Raw genomic sequence first — 22177 nt, 5'->3', positions numbered from 1 at the left:
TGAGATATTTCCATATGAAAAGAAAACACACAGCATACAACAGATGTAGAGACTAGAGAAATGAAAAGTGAATTAAACCAGGGTGAACATCTAGAGAAACATGATATGGGTAATTTCTCTGTCCTCTATGGCTCCTCTGTATACGGCAGAGGGTGGGCTCGGCCAGTAACCGGTCCAAGAGAGATGAGACGAACTCACAGAGAAGATACAATAGTGTGTAGGGAGGAATACACATAGCTTTGTAGGCTCAACAGATGCCCCAGGAGAGCCAGGACGTAGGCAAAGCCCAGCAGACTTAAATGGGAAGATCTGTGGTAGGAATTCTTACACAGGGTTTAAAGACCAAGAGGAGCAGACGTTAAGAGAGGACTCAGCAATGGACAGGTCAAAGAGTAAAACTGGGTGATTTTTCACACCCCTGCGGTCTCAGGAAAGGGGCCTGCATATCCCATGAGTCTGAAGGCTCTCTCCTCACACCACTGGGCACAAAAGCGGGCTTATTTACAACCTGCTAAAGAAGCAGGGAGCCCTCAATTCCATGGCCTCCTTAGCCCTAGCCACTGGGAGAGCCATGCCCACCTGCACCTTTTCTGGAATATGGTGGCAAAGAGAGCCGATACAAATCTGTCAGTGGCCACTCTGCCTGCTATGCTGGGCATAAACAAGTCCTGTGTCTTGGACTCCGGAATCTCGGACCTCCTATAGTAAGGTCAAATGAAATCCTAGGCCTGAGACTGTGAAAGAGCACCCTGCCACACGCCTTCCTGCCCCTCAGCTCCAATCGTATGTACCCCATTGGCCTCAGGGTTCCACAGGGCCCCTAGCGTACCCTTCAGAGGATGGACTTGGGGTAGAAGTCCACATGGACCCTGGGAATGGGTTAAGAGCATGTGGACAAAGAATCCCAGGTCTCTGGGTACCAGGGCAGAGTGCATGCTCTGGGGGGAACACACCCTTATGGTCGTGCTGACCATTCATCCCTCTGTGGCTCTGGAGAAACAGAAAGCAGGGTCCATTAAGGCACAGGCTCCCTTGGCCAGGTCTGTCCCATGCTAAGTAGAGGGAGAGCCGCACAGGAGCAGGGAAAGGCACAGGGTGACAGCCAGGAAGTCGAATTCCAGTTCCCTTTCTACTTGCCACTGTTAGTATGACTCTAACCTCACCGGGCCTGACAGTGACTAGCAAGGAGGCATCAAGCTCTCTAAAGTGCATATTCATAAGAGCCTAGAAATCGGGTCTGGAAGAGAGGCACTGGAGCCACAGCCTTTCAGAGACAGAGCAAAACAAACGGAGCCACAAACACCTCCCTGTGATGGGCTGGGTGGGACAGGTGCATCACTTAGGCAAAGTGGCCACAGGGCTGAAGAACAGGATGTCTCAGGAGTAAGACAAGGGCAGGGCCTTCCTGAGAGCTTGCATTTGCATCCTGAGAGGCCGGGGGTAAAGCAGAGGAGTCTCCCGCAGCCCTGACTGGCACCACTGAGTGGATACACTTACTGGCTGGGGTTAGGAGGAAGGGTCCCCTGGGACAGCATCATCTTTGCTCCGTTGATGGCATGCAATTAGTGGACCATCTTAGTAAAGGCGGCATAAAAGCGCACCAGCACCACGCGTCAGCTCTGAAGAGAGAGGAAACAGGGACATACCCCGTACACACACCGCTAGCTGGGCCCCATCCAGTGTCTTGAGCTCAGAAAAAGGTGTCCTTTCCCCTAGAAACCAACCAACATGCCGGGAAGTCCATTGCTGAAGTCAGTGCAAACAGTCCAGATGGGCTCGGAACCCCGACGGTACCCTTTACCGGGTATCTTAGCTATGAGAGGCATTGTTTCCCTCTAGTGGTGACATAGTCGCCCACCGTGTCATGCCGTTAGAAATGATGGCACTCTATGTCCCCCACCCACTTCTTGCAATCGGGTTCCCATTGGCATTAGTCATCAGTTTCGACATCTGTCTGGCTGCCTCCAAAGGAGAAGTGTCCACAGTAGCACAAACACAGCTGTGCATTCATTCCGTCCAGGGCTGTGCTCAGTTCAAACATCATGTGATATGAGGAGTCCAGAAGCCTCCCCTGACACCTGCTTCTCCCCAGCTGGTGTTGGAGCACAGGTGTTTACACCATAGTTGTTTTGGTCACTGTGGTCTTCTGAGCAAGGGGAGGCCCTTGCAAGAAACAGGAGAAAGAGAAGGAGGGGGGGACGGTGGGACCCACCAGAGACTGCGCCTCAGCAACAACAGCTCTTTTATGTATCCACCTTTTAAGTCAAAATACATGAAATATGGGTACTGGGGTATGATGACTGGAGAACTCCTGGCTAAAATTATCTGTAGAAACAGTACAAGGGGTCAAGCTCCAGTCATAACCACCACTTGAAGGTTGTCCACTGGAAGTTAAGTTTGAACCAGGGGAAGTGGAGGAGAGCAGATAGGGACTCAGGAGGGAATCACATGGAAGCTCTTGGCTATCAAAAGTCTAGCAAAGTGAGGGGCTAGCAAATCAGAGAGGCTCCCTGCGTTAGAAACGAAAGAACCTAGACAGATACAGAAGAAGACTATGGCATTGCTTATATACAGAATGATCTATTAAAAGTCCAACTCAGAAACAAGAATGTGAAATTGGCCCAGAGGACTGGGGAGCTAGGGAAGTAGGGAGAGGTTCCTTAAAGGATTTCAGGTGAAAAGGAACTGTGAGCTGATGCACAGCAGGCCACTGCAATTAATGACAGGGCAGTATTCTGCTAATTCTTACTAATTCTTACTAAAGCGTTTGCATGACAGGAAAACAGAGATAACCGTGTGTGTGGGGGAGTGTAATTTATTCCACTATGATAATCATTTCACAATGGACACATGTATGAAATGATGACACTTGAAAATGTACAGCATTCTCTGTCAGTTACACCCAGGTAAAGTTAAAGATAGGGCAGAACAAGCTAAACCCATTCTCTACTGTGGCCAGTGCCTAAATACTAGCCTGACTATGTTAATTGACAGCCACTGTCAGGAAAGGGCCAAACACCAATGTCCTGTGAGAATTATGAAACAGTTTCAGATGAGGATTCAGTACAGACAGCCATGGACAATGAGTCCAGTGTATGTCATTCAATGAAAAATTTTTAATAAAAAAATATGCATGACACAAACACATATATATGAATTATCCTAAGAAGTAATGGTAGATCCAAATCAAAGAATTTGGAGATTTAAGTATGTATTCTATATAAGCATATACTGAATTTATGTGTGTGTGTGTGTGTGTGTGTGTGTGTGTGTGTGTGTTGTGTGTGTGCATGTTTGTGGCAGGGCAGAGATGCCATCTTCCGGAGGTGTTGCCTTGCTGCATACCAATTAGGCTAGGCTGACTGGCCAGTGAGCCCCGGGGAGCACTCTAGCCCAATGGGCAAAGTGCTTGCTATGCAAGCATGAAGAATTTGGATAGCCAGTACTCCTTTACAAGACAAGTGTGGTAGTATGCTCTAGTTATCCCATCACTGGGGTTTGGGAGATTATGGGGCAAATTCTGAGGGCTCCCTGGAAATCCAGTCTATAGAAACAGCAAGCTCCAGGTTCAGTAAGAGATCCTGTCTTAAAAAAAAAAAAAAAAAAAAAAAAAAAAAAACAAGGTGGAGAGCGATAGGCAAAGATATGGATTTCAATCTCCCACAACATTATTAAATAAAAAAATATCCTGCTAACAACTGAAGAAGAAACTGATGGTGTCTACAAAGTTGTTTCCAAATCCCTTACATATTTACCTGTCCTGGAAATTATTAGAAATTGCACATTGCTGATAACCAAAAAAAAAAAAAAAAAAAAAAAAAAAAGAGAGAGAGAGAGTTTATAAACCTCTTGAGGAGGCTGAGTGGACCCTATGAGGAATCCATACCTAAACCCGAACACAAAGCAAAGCAGCCCACGGTAAGCACAGGATGTCTAAAGGCAGCCACGGGCACGCCAGACTTGCAGAGGTCATGGCTGGCTGCCTGGGCTCTATACAAAGCAAATAAGAACACGGAAGAGAATCTACATGTTAAAGATAAGAAGACACACAATGGACGCCTACACCAATGTGAACCTTTGGGGGGGTGTGGATACGTGATTTAAGCCAATGAACAAACGAGCAAGCAAAAATATTCAAGCCTGGATGTGGGGTGCACACCTGTAACCCTGGCACGTGGAAGGTGAAAAGCATAGGGAGAGTTTTAAACGTCCGTGGTTACCAAGGACTAAACAAACAAAGCAAACTGTAGCCAGATGGAGAGTGGAGCAGACCCCTTCCCAGGCCAGGTGGCTCGTGGGCCCTTTCTCTCAACATGCTCCTTCTTGGTCCCCACGCAACCCTGCTGAGGTTTTGCTGCACCCTTGTGGCCAACGGGAGGCCTAACAGCCCAGCCCCAACAGGCCCAAACTGCCGGCCCTTCTCCAGCTCACACTCAGAAACACGGAGGGAACATCCATAGCAGCTAATGACAGGCAGGAGACAGAACCCTAAAGAAATGGCTGAGGTATAGGATCCAGGGGACCAGAAAGGCCTGGAAGGCACCTCCACTGGAAAGAAAGGCCCAACTAATCTTTCAAAATGGGACTGAAATGTAAGTCATTAGTTTTTAAATTAAAAACAGGCTCACAAAGCCAAGAGTCCCTTCTTAAACTAACACACGTGATTATTGCTATAATTAACTGACGCTAAATCCCCACGCCTCCTTGTCCACCTCTAAAACTCAGTATCACTTTCAGAAGAGTCAGACTGAGGGGTTCATTCTGCTGCAAGTTTCCCTTCGGTATTCCTTTATTCATTCGTGCTTTGTGGCACCCAGGACTGAACCTAGGGCTCTATGCATGTTAGGCAAGCATTCTATGACTGAGTCCCACTCCCTTTAACTTCGTTATTACGGTCCTTGTTATGACCATCCTCCCTACCAACCATTCAAAAGTAAAGAACATGCATGTGGTGTGCGTACAAGTGTATTTGTGCATACACCTGTGTGTATGTGCGGAGCCCATGAAGCAGAGCTGGTAGGCGGTGCCCAGCTACTTGGGTATCCAGGCAAGCCCTTCCCTCCTGCTCCAGTCCTGTACTGTGAGCCCCTGCCTTCTTGTGGCCACACTCACCTATTGGTGTTCTCCAGCACCTCCACCTTCTTCCGAAGTTCTAAGTTCTCAGTTGAACAAGACTCTACTCTGAGGAGAGAGGGCAAAGACACACAGTCACTCTCCACGGGGCAACGGCTCAGCTAGGAGCAGCTGAGGTGAGTGGCATCTTTAGTAGGGGTGGTCAGTGGAGAAGAGAGTCCAGGCGCACAGCACGGCAGGCCAGGGCTCTCCTCAGGAAGGAGCACAGGCTGGACACACGCAGCCCCCATTAGGCTCTCAGCCTGGCTCTCCACCTCTTCCTGTTGCTCTCATCCCACCATTACATTACAGCGTGGAGAACCATGGGTGAGCTGCACCAGATCTGAGCCAGATCTGATACAAAGCTTGGAGCTTGTGTGAAAGTCAGCCGGGACCAGAAGCCAGGACAGTGATGTACTGTAGCCCACACACCCAGAGAGGCAGAGGAGAGGTCCATAGAGATAATCTTAGTTACAGACGCCTTTAGGGCACATTAAAACCGAACAGGAGTGCTTGATGCTACACCAGCATCATCTAGGTCAAGTCATAGACACACTACTCCCAGAGAAACTTCTAGAACCAGTTAGAAGCCAGCCAGTATCTTCTCCCACGTGCACAAATGAGGAAGAAAGACTCAGTTATGGGTCTTCTAGGACCTCCTTCCTTCCTATCTCAAAGTCACGCCAACTTGTCAGATGAAAAACTACTTTCTAGAGTCAGCAGAGATGGCACCCAATTCACACTTCTCTGGGAGCTCTTACAGCATTCCAGGGCTTTCAAGAGAACAAAGGTGCCTTCATGTATTTTTGTATAAAAAAAAAAGAAAAAAAAAGTCTGCCCACAGTGTGTATTACTGAATACAGGAAACACCAGAGTCTGGTTTGTGTCATTTGAGGCCTATAGGACCTGGGTAAACAACAGTTTTCCAGTAGGCTGAAGCTGGGCATCTCTGAGGAGTTTCGAATGTCAGTATCTAAGGCTTGCTCAAGGAGCCTAGAAGCAAGCACTCAAGATCAAGGTCCAAGAGCAGCGATTCCTCCCACATGACCACAAGGGGGCAGGCCAACACTGCTGATTGATGCACGGGGCGGGGAGAGGGGGATCGTGGAAGCCAAACTGAGCCCCTCACCCGCCCGGCTTGTTGACCATTGCCTGAAAAAAAAACCACAACCAGTCAGTGAGCTGGCTTACTTTTTCTCCAGGCTGTCCATATATTCTTTCTTCTTTCTCCTGCTCTCTTGGGCAGAAATCTGTGAAATGAGGAGGCGAGGGGGTGAATTTCCAGTTCCGTAAGTAAAACAGGAGTGGATGGACTGCAGGAAGCAAAGGTCAGCCGAGCTGGCCTCACTTGGGTGTCTGCCTCCCCTTTGTTTAAACTGAGGAGTCTATTTTCCACCAACCCCATTTCTGTTAAAATAGCTAAGAAAAATGATGTCAGCTCTCTGGACCTCAGCTGGCTCAATTACATATAAAATCAGCCAACTGGGCCTGGACATATATAAACTGTCTGCTGGCTCTGCGTGAGGGTACAGAGGCATCACCCTGGTTCCCTCTGCTTCCTCTCCTGTCACAGGCCAGGGCTTCACCAGCCCCCTTCAGCCCTGGCAGCAACAGATGAGCCCAGACAGAGACCAGGTGGCTACTCAAGTTTGTTTTCATCGCAGACCACTATCAAGAAAAATAAACCTTTAAATTACCCAGCATAAAGTCATAGTGTTTTATAAACTACATATAGGGCAATTAGAAGAAAAATACATGCATCCCAAAAGGCTGGGATTTCTAAAAAGATATGCAAAGGGAGATGCTTGTATCTTCTCCTGCTTCTGAACAGGCTATCATACAAGAAGGAGTATGCACACTGCTATGAAAGTTCACACCCATGGTGGGTGGGACTTGCTGGAAAGGATGGGCAGATGGTGTCTATGTTCCTGACTGGCTATAGGCAGTCCCACTGTGGACTTTGGGGACTGGGGGCTGTGAGAGCTCAGTTCTTCCTTGTCTGTCATAGAGACGCCTTGAGGGGAGCAACCCACCTTATTCTTGATTTTTCTCCGGATTTTCTTCAGGGCCTTCTCCTCAGATTTGGTCAGGGGCAGTTTTGTAGGAATAGGATAGCCCTCAGCAATCAATGTCCTCTTCTCTTCCTCTGTCAGGACAAGTGGGCCAGATCCCTGCAGCTTCTGTGCAGACAGGGAGCACAGAGGGGTCAAAGAGCAGTGGCTGAAAAATGACCTCAACATAGAGTGTGGGAAACCCATCACAGTGGCTCACGAACAGTGGGCGCTTTCAAGTAAGAGACAAGAGAGAAAAGGTGTGCCTGTGTGGGTGATTTATTCATTTATCATGTGTGTGGCATGTGTATATATGTATGTGTGGTGTAAGCGTGTAAAGCATCTGTGTGCATATGGAGGCCAGAACAGGGCATAGGAACTCTTCTAAACTGTAGTGAAACAAACCTGAAGTTTGATGTTCTCACCCAGGTTGACTAGCCAGTGATCTCCTGGCATCCACCTGTCCCAACCCCCCAAGGCTGGTGTTACAGACACAGGCATCCATGCCTGACTTTTTTATGAGGGTGCTTGTGATTCAAACTCAAGTCCTCATGCTTGCAGAGCAAGACCTCCAGACCCTCTGAATCACCCCCCCCCCCAGTCTCCCAAGTGGGTGTTTTAAATCAAAGGAAAGCCTAAAGAAGCTTCCACCCACTGTTTCCCAGGAAGTAACCCATATCTAGCACATGCAAAAGTAACAGTATAGAATTCACACCCCACACCCCTAGCCACTTAGGGGTGATGGAAAATTCCCTTGGAGCTCAGCTTCATTCAAGACTTGTATTGTTCTCCTACTGAAGGGCTAATTTTATAACTAGCTCTTTCCACACACACCACAGTTGCTCTTCCCCTCCTTACAGCTAAGGAAGAGCCCAAACTCCCAGAGATACACCATCAGGCACCTTCCACGCAAGTTCAGGCTTCTGGAGTCCTACACTACCCATCAGCATGAAGATGAGAACCACAGCTCGTCCATTTAGCCCAGGACACAATGATGCATCTCTATTGCTGACTCACTGGTGCCTAACCTTCATGCTCCCTGCCACGGGGGGGGGGGGGGGGGGGCTGAAAACAAAACCAGTCTCTGAAGTGGCTTAGGATCAAGACTTAAGCCTGAAATCTCAGGGCGGCTCAGTGCTAAAGCTGTGGTGTTGGCTGGACAAAGAGAGAGGACCCTTGTCAGTTTCCAGGCTGAGAGTAAGGGATGAGACGCGAAGGCTGCTCTCTGAAAAAAAGTGATGCCTTCTCAGGAGTGGGGGGGGGAGGGGAGCTGGTATTATAAGCAAAAGACCGTGCTCTACTCAGAAAAGTACCAAGACAGCAAAGGGTGAGTTGTTGAGGGCCGGGCCCCACAGGGCATCTAGCAGGAAATACTACCTGGCTGCCAGCAAGAATACGGGGAGGGGGGGGTGACTTCCCCCCAAAGTGTTCAAAATGGGTAATTCTTGGAAGGAGATGCAGACATAGAGGATGGAAATTATTCCAACAATCCAAAGCCAGGTTCAAGTAGAAAAGGCAAAGAAGGGGGCGTGAATTCCTTTGTTCTCAGTAATGGTGCTATGTTAGGATCTAAAACTTATGGGGACAAATGAATCTCAAACTTTTAAAATTATACTGATAGATGGTTCCCATGCCTTCTTAAAACATTTTATTTGTATTTGCAGGCATGTGTGAAATTTTCAAAGAATAAAATACCTTTAAAATTTGTTCTTCACGATAGTATAATTCTAAAATTCTGATTGTAATTTTTAAGGCCTCATAGAAATCAGACTCCCTCTTCAGAACAATAAAATGAGAGTGAATTCTCTACCCCTCCTTTTATGTGTGTGGGATGAATGACGACCTGCTATTTTTGTCCCAGGTTGCCCCTAACCCTCCAACACACAGGAAGATTAAACTATGTTTTCAAGCTTTTGACATCAAAGAACTTAATCTCAGAGAGACTTTCTTTTCAAATTTCACCCAAGACGGCTTATCTGAAAGATGAAAGGCATTCCCTAGTGCACACTAAGTAAGCACAGTCTACATTAGTGGCAAGTGTTTATGGTAGAACTTTGAGGGGAAAAGCACAGAAATGGCATGCCTTAGTCTTCCAGCCCTGGGAAATAAATCAGTATGAACTGGACCTGTGCATATGAAAAACAGAATTACTGAGATTTGTAGGCAAGTCTTTGCAAACATGCTCTTTGGGGTTCTTACTACTCCACTTTGGTGATGTACCTTGAACCAGTCTGTCCCCGTCTGGAGGCTGGGACCCAGTGTGGTACCACTGAGAAGTGTGCATGTGAAGAACGCCCATCAATGCCTTTGAGCTGGGACTCACAGGACTGGATTAGTTACCATGAGGGTGCCCTGCTCACGGGTCCCTGTCTCCTGGGTACATACATGTCTCTCTGGCCCTTCTTCTTTCTGTTTCCCTGTTATGCCTGAAGCATCCTCTCCAGAAGCTAAGGAGATATAAGTGCCATGCTTTTGAAATTCACCACCTCCAGGATCACGTACCAAAACAAACAAGCAAACAACAAAATAATCTCCTCAACTTACTCAGCCTTCTTGGTTAATTTGCTACGGCAACATAACGTGGGCAAAGACTTGCAACCATTAAACAAATTTTCACTCCAAGAATGAAAAATCCTACTGAGAGGATTCCTGGCTTGCCAGAAGGGCGGCTCAGATACTTACATGGGGGGCAGTGAGGAGGGGAGATGTGGACAAGGCAGAGGCACCGCGGGGAATGACTCTGCCAGGGCTGTGGGCCTGAGACAGGCTGAAGGGATGCAGGCGTGGGTTAGGGCTCAGGCTGCCCTCGGAGTCACTGCTGTGGCTACTGGGTGGTGTTGGCGGTAAGTGCAGTTGATCCACCGAGGCTGCTGCGGATGAAGAGAAAGCATGCATTTTACCCACCACGGAGGAGTAACATGAGACTCAGTTAAACACACGCGTCTCCACACTAGGAGCTTGGGTAGGTGCACAGAGTGGTGACCCTCTTCGCTGACCTGGAAAGTTCTTTAAGATGAGATGTATTGAGAAGAGGGGAGCCGGGCACAGAACAGTGTGTCCAGTTGTCCTCTTTTGTATGGGAAGGGAGAGAAAGTGAGCACAGAGGTACACTCACTAGTCCTAGCACAAAACTACCCTGGGCAGACATATGCATGAGACACTAACAAAAGGGTGATCCCAGGGGTGGCCTGGGAGGGTGGGTGCCCCCTGACATGGTACTGACAAGACTGTGGTCCTTTATAAGCTTATTTTTGAGACAGGCAATCATGTACACCAGTCTGGCCATGCATTCTGGACAGCTGAAGGTGACCTTGAACTTCTGATCCTCTTGCCTCCCCCACCTCTGGAATGCTGGGATTGAAAGTGTGTGCCACCATATGTGGTACTGGGGGTAGAATGGAAGGCTTCTTGCAAGCTTTGCAAGCCCTCTATCAGTTGAGCTGCAAGCCCCGCCCGCCCGCTGTACTCTTCAGACAGTTTACACAAGTTGACTCGCAAATCCTGTTAGTAGTATGCAGCTTTTAAAACAGTCTTTTTGGAACCTGCCGACCTGAGAGCACTCCTGGAATCCCTGGAGAAAAGCTGCTTTGTTTCTGAAGGAATGTGCCCAGTGGGGCCTGCGGGCAGGAGGCCAGGCATTCTTCATTCAGAAACCCTACATCCACCATTGGACCGGTAAGTAGTCACAGGAAAAAAAAAATGGGGGTGCACGGTGCCTTCTCCCCTAAGGCCTTTCTTCAAGGCGCATTACCAGGGCTGAGAGCTCCCCACAGAGGTCAGGCTAACCCACTCTAGCCACCACACCCCCCCCAGCCCCACCCCCTGCATCACCTGGGGTTCACTGGGGGCTCCCTCCCTCTTTTTTCTGAACAGGATTTTTCTGTTCTGCTATGGGCTATTGCTGAGAGAGATTACATTTGAGAGCCCCTTGCCCCCAGCCCCTGGGGGGGGGTAGGTCAGCCTCATGCAGCATCTCTGTATCCACAGGGCATTTGCATGCTTTACAAACCTAAGTAGCTCAGGGGCAGGCTGAGTACGCCCCTTCCACACATCACGTGCCTGGCTAGAAAGCAGGCATGCACGCCATAAGTATCAGCCAAGGTTGCCAAGGTTTCCCCTATGCCAGGAATATATGATGCTGTGGATGAGATTAATCTACAGAGACTGCAGCTGAACTCCCCAGGGCACCAAGAGTTCTTCTGCCCGCTGGCCGACCTGGCCGAGGCTAAGCTACGCTTTTCTCCTTTCTGAGTAGTGGGGGAGCCCACAAAACAGTGACGCAGGCTGGCAGGAAATCCTGCCCATCTGGACACAGGTGCCCCAGGATCAGATTTCTAGACCTGATTTGAAATATGCTGCTCTGAGGCTGCCCAAGGAGCTGGGGACAAGCTACCGCCTAGAAACCTTGATTACGCCAGGATATTCAATCTCTTTATCTGTCTTTATCCAGAATGACAGGGAAGGACAGCCACTCCTCCTCCGGTGACCCCAGATCCTGACACTATTATGAGGATCTGTTGTTTGGGTTGTGACAGGTTCTGAACCACATCATGGCACAGTAAAAAAGGACAAGATACATTTGGTGGTGGGAAGCAGCCATAAAGATGAAGGAAATACTCGAGAGCAGATTCCAGGGCTCAAAGACATGAATGCATTCCGCTCAATGCCAAGAAACAAAGGCTCAATACAGACGCAGGTGGATAATTTAACTTTTTACTTCTTTACACATAGTAAAGGCTGTCACGGCCAACCCTGATTCGGTGGTCTCAAATCCAGCCCTGGGTGGAGTCCTAAAGGAAATCAGGTACATGATATACAATGTTCATATGCAATGTGAGCTCCTTGCAGTTGTATATGCTGGCTCCTTTGTGGGCCATGCAATGAAATGAACGTCTAAACAATGTTGAACGTGTAAATAAAAGGAAGGTGCATCACAGACAGAATTTTAACAAGCGCGGGCTCCATGTTCTGTATAAATTAAGTACTGAGAGCATCCTGTGCCAACCCCCCAACCCGAGGCAGAGGGTCTTCACCCAGGATCCCAACTTGGCCTCATATGAGAACACAACGGGGAAGTCAGGAAGAAGAAAAAAAAAAAATAAGATGTAGAGAATTAACAAAAAGCAAACAATGCCAAGGCACGACTGGGTTCTAAAGACAAGAAGCCCGAAGAGGTACACCATCAGGACCGTGAACATCACCGAGCAGGAAAGGGGCCTGTCACAACTGTCACCACACCCTGGTTGTGCAGGCACACTATGACTTCTTCGCAGAGGGTTAAAACTCAAGTTTCGGTTGAGCCAGTGCCACCGTGCACTGCTGTGTGCCCGTAGGGGTGCTAGCAGGCTCACACTGGGAGTGTGGAAGGACAGTGGCTCTCACCAGCTGCAGGGATGTCACAGCAGTGGACAATGGGTCTAAAGCCCCGCGCCTGGTAAGCTAAGCATCAAACCACACTGACGCTTAGCTGAAAGGGAAGGGCAGAAAGAGAGGTCACTTCTTTAGAGAAAGGTTTCACCTTCAAAATCAAGATTCTTAAGAACAGAGTTGTTCCGGACAGCCAGCTACCTTTGTAATCCTGTACTGTACCACTGTTCTGTGCTCCCTTCACTTTGGAATGAGCGCCTGGGGTGGGGACGGAGGGGTGGGGAGGAAGGGGTGGGGAGGGAGGGGGTGGGGGAGGGGGGTGGGGGAGGGAGGGGGTGGGGAGGGAGGGGGTGGGGAGGGGGGGTGGGGAGCATACCTTCTTTAGGAGAGAAGTTTAAGAACTGATCCACTTCATGGGGCTCCAACTTAATCTTAGGAATTATTGTCTGGCACGAGGAATCCACCTGGAAAAGGAATTTCAAACGTGAGTTTATAACTCAGAGACAGCCTTCACGAACAGGCCGCCTGCCAACTGTGCCTCAGTATGGGGCCAGCACAGTAAGGCTTGGGCTACATCTTACCTTCTCACAGCCAGACCTGAGACCGCTAGTTAAAGTCCAAGGCTCGTTACATTGCTATTATTACTATTGTTGCGGTCACCATCATCATCATTATTGCTTGTGGTGGCAGTGGTGTTATGATAAAGACATTTATGGTGAAATATTTTGGTAAAACTTGGAAGAGCCACAGGCTTCCATTGTGTCCTATCCCTCCATACGCTTTGATGACCGATGACAATATCTAACTATAAAATACCTATCAGGGAGAGGAGAAAGAGAAGCAAGAGCACAGGACCCTGGATGTTAGTTAGTTACGGACAGACCTCAAAACCAACCAAGGCCTGAACAGGTGGTTCAATGTTCAGAGCTCCTGCCGCTGTTACAGACCTGGCTTCAGTCCCCAGCACCCACACGGCAGCTCACAGCCACTGTAACTCCAGCTCCAGGGGACCCAATGCCCTCTTCTGACCTCATTGATTTCATGTACACATGTGGTACATATATACACCATACACACACACACATGCACACGCACACATGCACACGCACACATACACTCACACACGCACACATGTGCACACATGCACATGCGTGCACACACACATGCACTCACGCACATACATATGCACAGTACACACACACACTCACACACGTACACACACATACACACACACATGCACACGCGCACATACACTCGCACACGCACACACTCACACATGTGCACACGTGCACATGCGCGCACACACACATGCACTCACGCACACACATATGCACAGTTCACACACGTACACACACATGCACATGCACACGGGCACGCACACACACATACATAAATCAACTGAACAAAAATCTTCTGGAAAAAGCAGACTAACACAGATCTCAGGAGCCTGCCAGGGATCTAGAGAGGCACTGAGAAAGGGATCTTGGGATCTACTGCAACCCAGATCTCCTTACCAAGGAGGCTGTGACGTGTCTGTGGCCCTCCCAATACGTTCCCTTTTCAGGACCAGACAAATAGCACATCTTGCTGATGGAATGTGTAACTACATGGAGATGTCTGGAGCTGCTACAATGAGGCTCTGAACTTAGAACTGGAAAATATACATGTGATTCAGGCCTGTCGTCAGACACTGAAACCCCCAGGGAGACGTGAGCACAGTTAAATTCTACGTTCCACAGTGAGGGGCTTCGGTGAGGAGGGGACTCCGGCCCTTCCTATGATCTCTACTAGGCACATGACATGTGTGAATCAGCAGGTGGGAGACCCTGGATTGGGAAGGGCAACTCGGCAGGCTTCTAGAGAAAGAAAAGTCTACACAGAGCCAGTATGGACAGCCACCACGGCACCGAATGGTGTGGACTCTACCATAACCTCCTCCTCTCCCGCCAGAATGAATGTCTATGCCATGCAGATGGCAGTTAAGTAAAAAATGAATCATCTTCGCTACTGATTGTTCTGGGCAACACCTTTGAAAGTTGCCATAATCGATGTTGATAACAATTAACATATTCTTGATACACTTGTGCATATAAACACACATGAATGCAAGCATACATACCTGGCTATTTCCCCTCAAATACATGCATCTCCTAGCATAAATGCTTTATTGGAGACCAAAGACCTCTACCTTTTCACACACACACACACACACACACACACACACACACACACAAACACACACATATTTATAATGAAGAAAACCATATATACCCCAGCATTCATATCCAGAGGGGACTCTTCTTTTTCAAAAGGAGTAGAAATGGCTGTAATGGTCAGAGTGACGGACGGAACGAGTCCTGGGGGCTGCTCCTCTGTGATGGGCTCTGTCTTGACAGTGGCCGAAGGGAAGTCTGTAGACAGATACCACTTCTCATTCTCCACTTCCTCTGTGGGAAAAGGACAAGCCACTCGTGAGCACACCGGGGCACCAGCCATAAGCGAGACGCGTGGTGATTGGCTACTCCTCTCTCACAGATCCAACAAGGGACAACTGAGAGGCGTATGTGGAAAGAGAAATACACGGAGGTGGAAATGGACAGCAAGAAAAAAATCTCTATCTGTATATGCCCGGACATGATAAGCCTGAAGAAATGTTGGGACGGTTACGCTGAAAGGTAGAATCTGACAAGTGGTTTGAATAAGAATGTCCCCCATGGGCTCAGATGTTTGAATACCTGATTTCCTGTTGGTGGGGCTGCTAGAGGTTGAGGAGGTGTGGCCTTGCGTAAAGAAGTGTGCCCGGGGTGTGTGTTGAGCCATTCACAGGGCATTCCCTGTCTTCCTGCCTCAGCTCTCATCTGTCCTTGTTACCATCTCTGTTCCCTGCTGCCACGGCTCCTTGCCATGAAGGACTCTAACCCTCCCGAAACATAAGCCAAGTAAACCCTTTCTTCCATAGGTTATCTTGGTTATGGTGTGTTATCACAGCCAATAGGAAAGTAGCTAGTGCACTGGGTTTCCTGGGCAGAGCAAGAAGGGGGCTTGGTACATAGAGAATAAGACAGGAGGGGAGGTTTTAACCATGTAACATGTTACTTTTTGGTTTTCAAACCAAGTGGATATGCTATCTACATAATAATAAATAAGTATAGTCAAAAAATAAGAAGGAAAAAAGAGAGTCCCACCTCCACCCACTGGAGGAGCTCGCCTTCCTGTGCCCTGATCGGAGCCCCGAGGACTAGGGACTGTGCACAGGGGAACCCTGCCCAGCGGACCAGCCCATCCAGAGTCGGCCAGCATCCTAGTCCCACATGCACCCATGGGAGGAGTAATCTATGGGTCTATTTCCCACCTTCTGGGATCCTACTCACACCCTCCTGAAGTCTGGGCACTGCACATGTACAGGGGGAGCCTGTCCGGGCTGACCAGCCCATTCAGAGTCTGCCAGCATCCTAGTCCCGCCACCACTCACTGGAAGAGGACAGCCATTGAAGCACTGGAGCTGTTTGCACCCACCGGAAGAGAATCTTGGTCCCGTACCCACCAGGACAGGAAGAGACCCCACCAGTACACACAGGAAGAAGAGATGGGTAGACAACAGTGTAAGAACACAGAAAGATCAATATGACACCACCAGAGTCTAGGGACTCCACACCAGCAAGACCTGAACTTCCCAACACAGATGAAGCAGAAGAGAACAACTTTACAATGATGATAGAGACCCTCAAAGAGGTAGTGAGAAAATCCCTTAAAGAAATGGAAGAAAAAAAAAAATCAAGAAATGGAGGAAAATACAAACCAAAACTTGCAAGAAACAATTCAAACAGTGCAAGGCTTGAAAGCTGAAATGCTGAAATAGAGACCAAAAAAAAAAAAAAAAAAAAAAAAAAAAAAAAAAAAATGCTGGAAATGAAATAGAAAAGCTCAGTAAATGATCAGGAACTACAGATGCAAACATAACCAACAGATTACAAGAGATGGAAGACAGAATCTCAGGCATTGAAGATACACTAGGAGAAATAGATTCATCGACCAAAGAAAATCTTAAGTCTAACAAATCCTTAAAACAAAATATCCGGGAAATGTGGGACACTGTGAAAAGACCAAACATAATAATAATAGGTATAGAAGAAGGTGAAGAAACCCAGCTCAAAGGTGCAGGAAATATATTCAACAAAATCATACAAGAAAAATTTCCCAACCAAAAGAAAGATACGCCAATGAAAGTACAAGAAGCTTACAGAACACCAAATAGAGTGGACCACAAAAAAAAAAAAAAAAAAAAAAAAAAAAAAAAAAAAAAAAGGAAAGAAAAAAAAATCCCCTTACCACATAATAATCAAAACACCAAACATACAGAATATAGAAAGAATATTAAGAGCAGCAAAGGAAAAAAGACCAAGTAACGTATAAAGGAAAACCTATCAGAATTACACCTGACTTCTCCATGGAAACTCTGAAGGACAGAAGGTCCTGGATAGATGTTCTACCAACACTAAGAGATGACAGTAAACTAAGAGCCAACATCAAACTGAATGGAGAGAAACTCAAGACAAGGCTGTCCACTCTCTCTGTGTCTCTTCAATATTGTACTTGAAGTTCTAGCTAGAGCAATAAGACAAAAGGAGATCAAGGGGATACAGATTGGAAAGGAAGAAATCAAACTTTCACTATTTGCGATGACATGATAGTTTATATAAGTGACCTGAAAAACTCTACCAGGGAACTTCTACAGCTGATAAACACCTTCAGCAAAGTGGCAGGATACAAGATTACCAAACAAACAAACAAACAACAGTAGCTTTACTATATAACATAAAATCATAAAATGTCTTGGGGTAATGCTAACCAAACAAGTGAAAGACCTATATAATAAGAACTTTGAGTCTTTGGTATCAGAAAATGGAAAGATCTCCCATGCTCTTGGATAGGTAGGATCAACACAGTAAAAATGGCAATCTTGGCAAAAGCATTTACAGATTCAATGCAATCCCCATCAAAATCCCAGCACAATTCTTCACAGACATTGAAAGAACAATACTGAACTTTATATGAAAAAACAAAGACCCAGGATAGCTAAAACAACCCTGTATAATAAAGAAACTTCCGGAGGCATCACCATTCCTGACTTCAAGCTCTATTATAGAGCTATAATATTGAAAACAACTTGGTATTGACACAAAAATAGACAGGTAGGCCAATGGAATCAAATTAAAAACCCTGATGTTAATCCACACACCTACAAACACCTGATTTTTGACAAAGAAGCTAAAATGATACAATGGAAAAAAGAAAGCATCTTCAACAAATGGTGCTGGCATAACTGAATGCTGCTGTGTAGAAGACTGCAGATAGATCTATATCTATAGTCATGCACAAAACTTAAGTTCAAATGGATCAAAGACCTCAACATAAACCCAGCCACACTGAGTCTCTTAGAAGAGAAAGTGGGAAGTACTCTTGAATGAATTGGTACAGGAGACAGCTTCCTGAATATAACACCAGTAGCACAGACACTGAGCTCCACAATTAATAAATGGGACCTCCTGAAACTAAAAATTTTCTGTAAGGCAAAGGACACAGTCAACAAGACAAAATAGCAGCCCACAGAATGGGAAAAGATCTTCACCAACCCCACATCTGACAGAGGACTGATATCCAAAATATACAAATAACTCAAGAAGCTAGTCACCAAAACACCAAATAATCCAATTAAAAAGTAGAGTACAGAACTAAACAGAGAATTCTCAATTGAAGAATCTAAAATGGCTGAAAGACACTTAAGGAAGTGATCAACATCCTTAGCCATTAGGGAAATGCAAATCAAAACAACTCTGAGATACCATCTTACTCCTGCCAGAATGGTTAAAATTAGAGTCACCAATGACAGCTTATGCTGGAGAGGATGTGGAGAAAGGGCAACACTCATCCATTACTGATGGAAGTACAAACTTGTACAGCCACTTTGGAAATCAGTATGGCAGTTCCTCAGGAAAATGGGAATCGGTCTACTACAAAATTCAGCAGTTCCACTCTTAGGTATATACCCAAAAGATGCACATTCATACAATGACATCTGTTCAACTACGTTCATAGCAGCATTATTTGTAATAGCCAGAACCTGGAAGCAATCTAAATGCCCCTCAACTGAAGAATGGATGGAGGAAATATGTCACATTTATACAATGGAGTACTACTCAGAGGAAAAAAACAATGGAATCTTGAAATTCTCAGGCAAATGGATGGAACTAGAAGAAACCATCCCGAGTGAGGTAACCCAGCCACAAAAACACAAACATGGTATGTACTCACTCATATATGAATTTTAGACACAGAGCAAAGAATCACCAGCCTACAATCCATACTGCCAGAAAAGCTAAGAAACAGGGAGGACCCTAAGAGAAACATACATGGTCCCCTGGAGAAGGGGAAAGTGATAAGATCTCCTGAGCAAATTGGGAGCATGGGGGGGGGGGATAGGAGAAAGAGAAGGGGAGGAGAGGAGGGGAGAGAGGGACATGAGGGAGCAGGAAGGTTGAGTCAGGAAAGGAATAGAGGAGAACAAGAAAAGAGATACCATAATAGAGGGAGCCATTATAGGTTTGAAGAGAAATCTGGCACTAGGGGAAATGTCCAGAGATCCACAAGGATGACCCCAACTAACAATCTAAGCAATAGTGGAGAGCCTACCTTAAAAGTCCTTCCCTGATAATGAGGTTGATAACTGCCTTATTTGCCATCCTAGAGCCTTCATCCAGTAGCTGATGGAAACAGAAGCAGACACCCACAGCTAAACACTGAGCTGACTTCCTGGAATTCAGTTACAGGGAAGAAGGAGTGATGAATAAAGGGGTCAAGACCAGGTTGGAGAAACCCTCAGAAACTGCTGACCTGAACAAGAGGGAGCTCATGAACCCCAGACTGATAGCTGGAAAACCAGCAAAGGACTGACCCAGATCCCCTGAATATGGTGTTATTTGGGAGGACTGGGAAGTCTATGGGGCCCCTGGTAGTGGATCAGTATTTATCCCTAGTGTACAAATGGACTTTGAGAGCCCATTCTCCATGAAGGGATACTCTCTCAGCCTAGACACACGGGGGAGGGCCTAGGCCCTGCTCCAAACTTTGAAGATCCCCCATGGAAGGCCTCACCCTCTCTAGGGAGCAGAAAGGGAATTGAATGGGAGTTGGAGGGGGCAGGGGAGGAGGGGAGGGAGAGGGAACTGGGATTGACCTGTAAAACAATCTTGTTTCAAATTTAAATTTAGAGAGAGAGAGAGAGAGAGAGAGAGAGAGAGAGAGAGAGAGAAGAGAAGAGAAAAAGAAGAGAAAAAGAAGCTAATGGCTGGCAAGCAAGTCCTGGAGACAGAGGATTTCTTCACAATTATTTGTCTTCTTCTTCTTTTCTTCCCTCCCTCCCTCCCTCTCCCCCTCCCTCCCTCTCCCCTCCCTCTCTCCGGTTTTTCAATTCTCACTCCCTAGTTTTTGCCTCCTTCTGTTTCCCCACCTAAATTTCAAATTTAGCTAGACTTCCAGAGACTTTGAACAGACCCCTGGAAAGTTCTGGGTTTGCTTGGCTGAGATGGGAAGAGGGCAGAGTCTTGGTGGGCCAGGGGAGAGAGAGCTGTGGAGCAGGAGCCAGTGGGTCTCCTCAGCCACAGGGCACATGTTGCTCTGGAGTTTCAGCTGCACCAAACTGCTTCAGCGCAAAGTATTCAGCCCGACCCTGCAGTGACAGTGGGTGGGGTAAGGAAGGAGAGCCAAGGAGTCTGGAAGCATGCAGAGAAAAAGGCAAGGCCAGCAGTTCCCAAAGCCCACAGCCCGCAACTGACACCAGCTTTACCAAGGAAGGGCATGCACAAAGCAGGCGCCTTCCTCTGCTATTTGAAAACAAGCCCCACCTGCACGGTTACCTATAACTGCTCAGGGCTGCAAAGCAGCCCCCACTGTGAACTCAAGAACTTGGCTCAGGTTGTCTTATTTAAGAGAGAAGGCGGGCGGGCGGTACTTGAGAAGTCATAGGGGACTGCTAGGGAGGGAAGCATGGGAACAGAGGAGCAGAGCAAAAAAAGGCTCACAAAGACAAACGTGAACTCCATAAGCTGCTTCCTCTGAGCACAGAAAAGGTTAGGTTCCACTCACAAGGTGGCACTCTACTTTCTGAGCGAGTTCTATAAGCTGCCCAGTGTCTGGTGTGATGGGGGGATTTCCATCCCTGGGTGTAGGCGACATCCTGGACCAGTAGGGTCAAGGAGGGAACAAAGGGCCTTTTAAGGGCTGCCAGAGGAGGGAGACCACACTGCACTTGACACATAGTTCTGCTGGCCAGATGGGCGCCCTGCTCAGCTTATAGAAACAAGGGAACCACAGTCCCAAAGAAGACTAGTGACTGTCCCGCAAGGAGGCTCAGAACTAGAACACTGTCCACAGCAGAATGGGGAAGGGAGGGAGAGGCAGAGAGAGGGCACGGATCATGTTCTGCACTCATCAGTGAGATGCTGCTGCTGCTGCTGCTGCTGCTGCTTGTAGAGATCACACTCACAACCCGAACCCAACACTGTTTGCTACCAGAAGAGGCTGGAAGGGTTGGAGTAAAAGGAAATCGAGCTCTGGGTATAGTAAAATAAAGTGGGAGGGGCATTCCTGGGAAAACGGCCCCATGCAATGATCAGCAAATTGTGAGGTACGGACACATGTCCTAATGTCACAATCAAAGTGACTGGGACCCGATTTAATTCACAATACACACTCCAGGAAAAATCAAATGAAGAAGGTACACTTGAAGCCCCAGAGGAGAATGAAATCGGTTCTTCTAGTGGGGCAAAACCATTGTTAACAGATAAGCGTGTGCGGGAAACGGGAAAGGACAGCGTTTGCTCTTCATGCGTAGCCCCATGGTCCTATCTGAAAACACAATCACTGCTGTCTTGGGAGCAGAGACTGTGGAGCCAGCAATGGTACCTGACTGCAGAAGGAAGCATCCTTTCTTAAAGACTGCAGGAGCCAAGCAAGTGAGAAGACCAAACGGGAGCTTAGATGAAGAGAAACAACATCTAATGGCGCCCTCTTGCGTCCATTCCCGTACTGCAGTTTAGTCCTCCATCTTGTTCAAATGAAGCCTAAGCTCAAAGGCGTCATTTTATAGACGAGGACACTGGCAAATGTGGGTCTCCTCCGCATTGCCACCCGAGGTCAGACCCACATCGCTCGATGCCTACCAGCACTCTTCCCGTGAAGGAAACAAGTCAACGTGTGTATGGATGAAGATCTGTACATGAATATGTATGGACACACTCTTATTTAGAAGGATGAGGTGCTGGAAACAACCAATCCATGAAGAAGGAGAAGATGAGGTGGCTTGTGGTCTATTTACACAGTAGAATACTTACACAGACATTGACATACTTACAGAACCTTTTCAGTAATAAAGGGAAGATCCATAACATTCTAGGGAAACCCTTGGTATAATAACATACTATTGATGAAGAAAAGGGATTGTGGTAATTTGAATGAAAATCCCCCCCCCCATGGCCCCATAGACTCATAGGAAATGGCACTGTTGGAGGTGTGGCCTTGTGGGAAGAAGTGTGTCGCCATGGGATGGGCTTTGAGGGTTCACAACCCCAATCCAGGCCCATTGGCTCACT

General features: G+C 47.3%; 1 protein-coding gene across 2 annotated transcripts in view; it reads right to left on the bottom strand.

The window, feature by feature from the left end:
- The window catches only part of Creb3l2 (cAMP responsive element binding protein 3 like 2), a 113528-nt gene that overhangs the window by 12426 nt on the left and 78925 nt on the right, over positions 1-22177 (bottom strand). For both annotated transcript variants that reach the window (XM_051174652.1, XM_051174653.1), the window contains 6 exons: positions 14802-14977; positions 12907-12994; positions 9846-10030; positions 7146-7292; positions 6304-6362; positions 5113-5181 (listed from right to left, as the gene is read on the bottom strand). In XM_051174652.1, coding sequence (XP_051030609.1) covers positions 5113-5181; positions 6304-6362; positions 7146-7292; positions 9846-10030; positions 12907-12994; positions 14802-14977 — 724 coding nt within the window. The remainder of the gene's footprint in view (positions 1-5112; positions 5182-6303; positions 6363-7145; positions 7293-9845; positions 10031-12906; positions 12995-14801; positions 14978-22177) is intronic.

Source organism: Phodopus roborovskii, unplaced genomic scaffold (assembly GCF_943737965.1).
Source record: "Phodopus roborovskii unplaced genomic scaffold, PHOROB, whole genome shotgun sequence".
Classification (NCBI taxonomy): domain Eukaryota; kingdom Metazoa; phylum Chordata; class Mammalia; order Rodentia; family Cricetidae; genus Phodopus; species Phodopus roborovskii.
The sequence above is the reverse complement of the archived record's forward strand: the minus strand, read 5'-3'. Positions and strand labels throughout refer to the sequence as shown.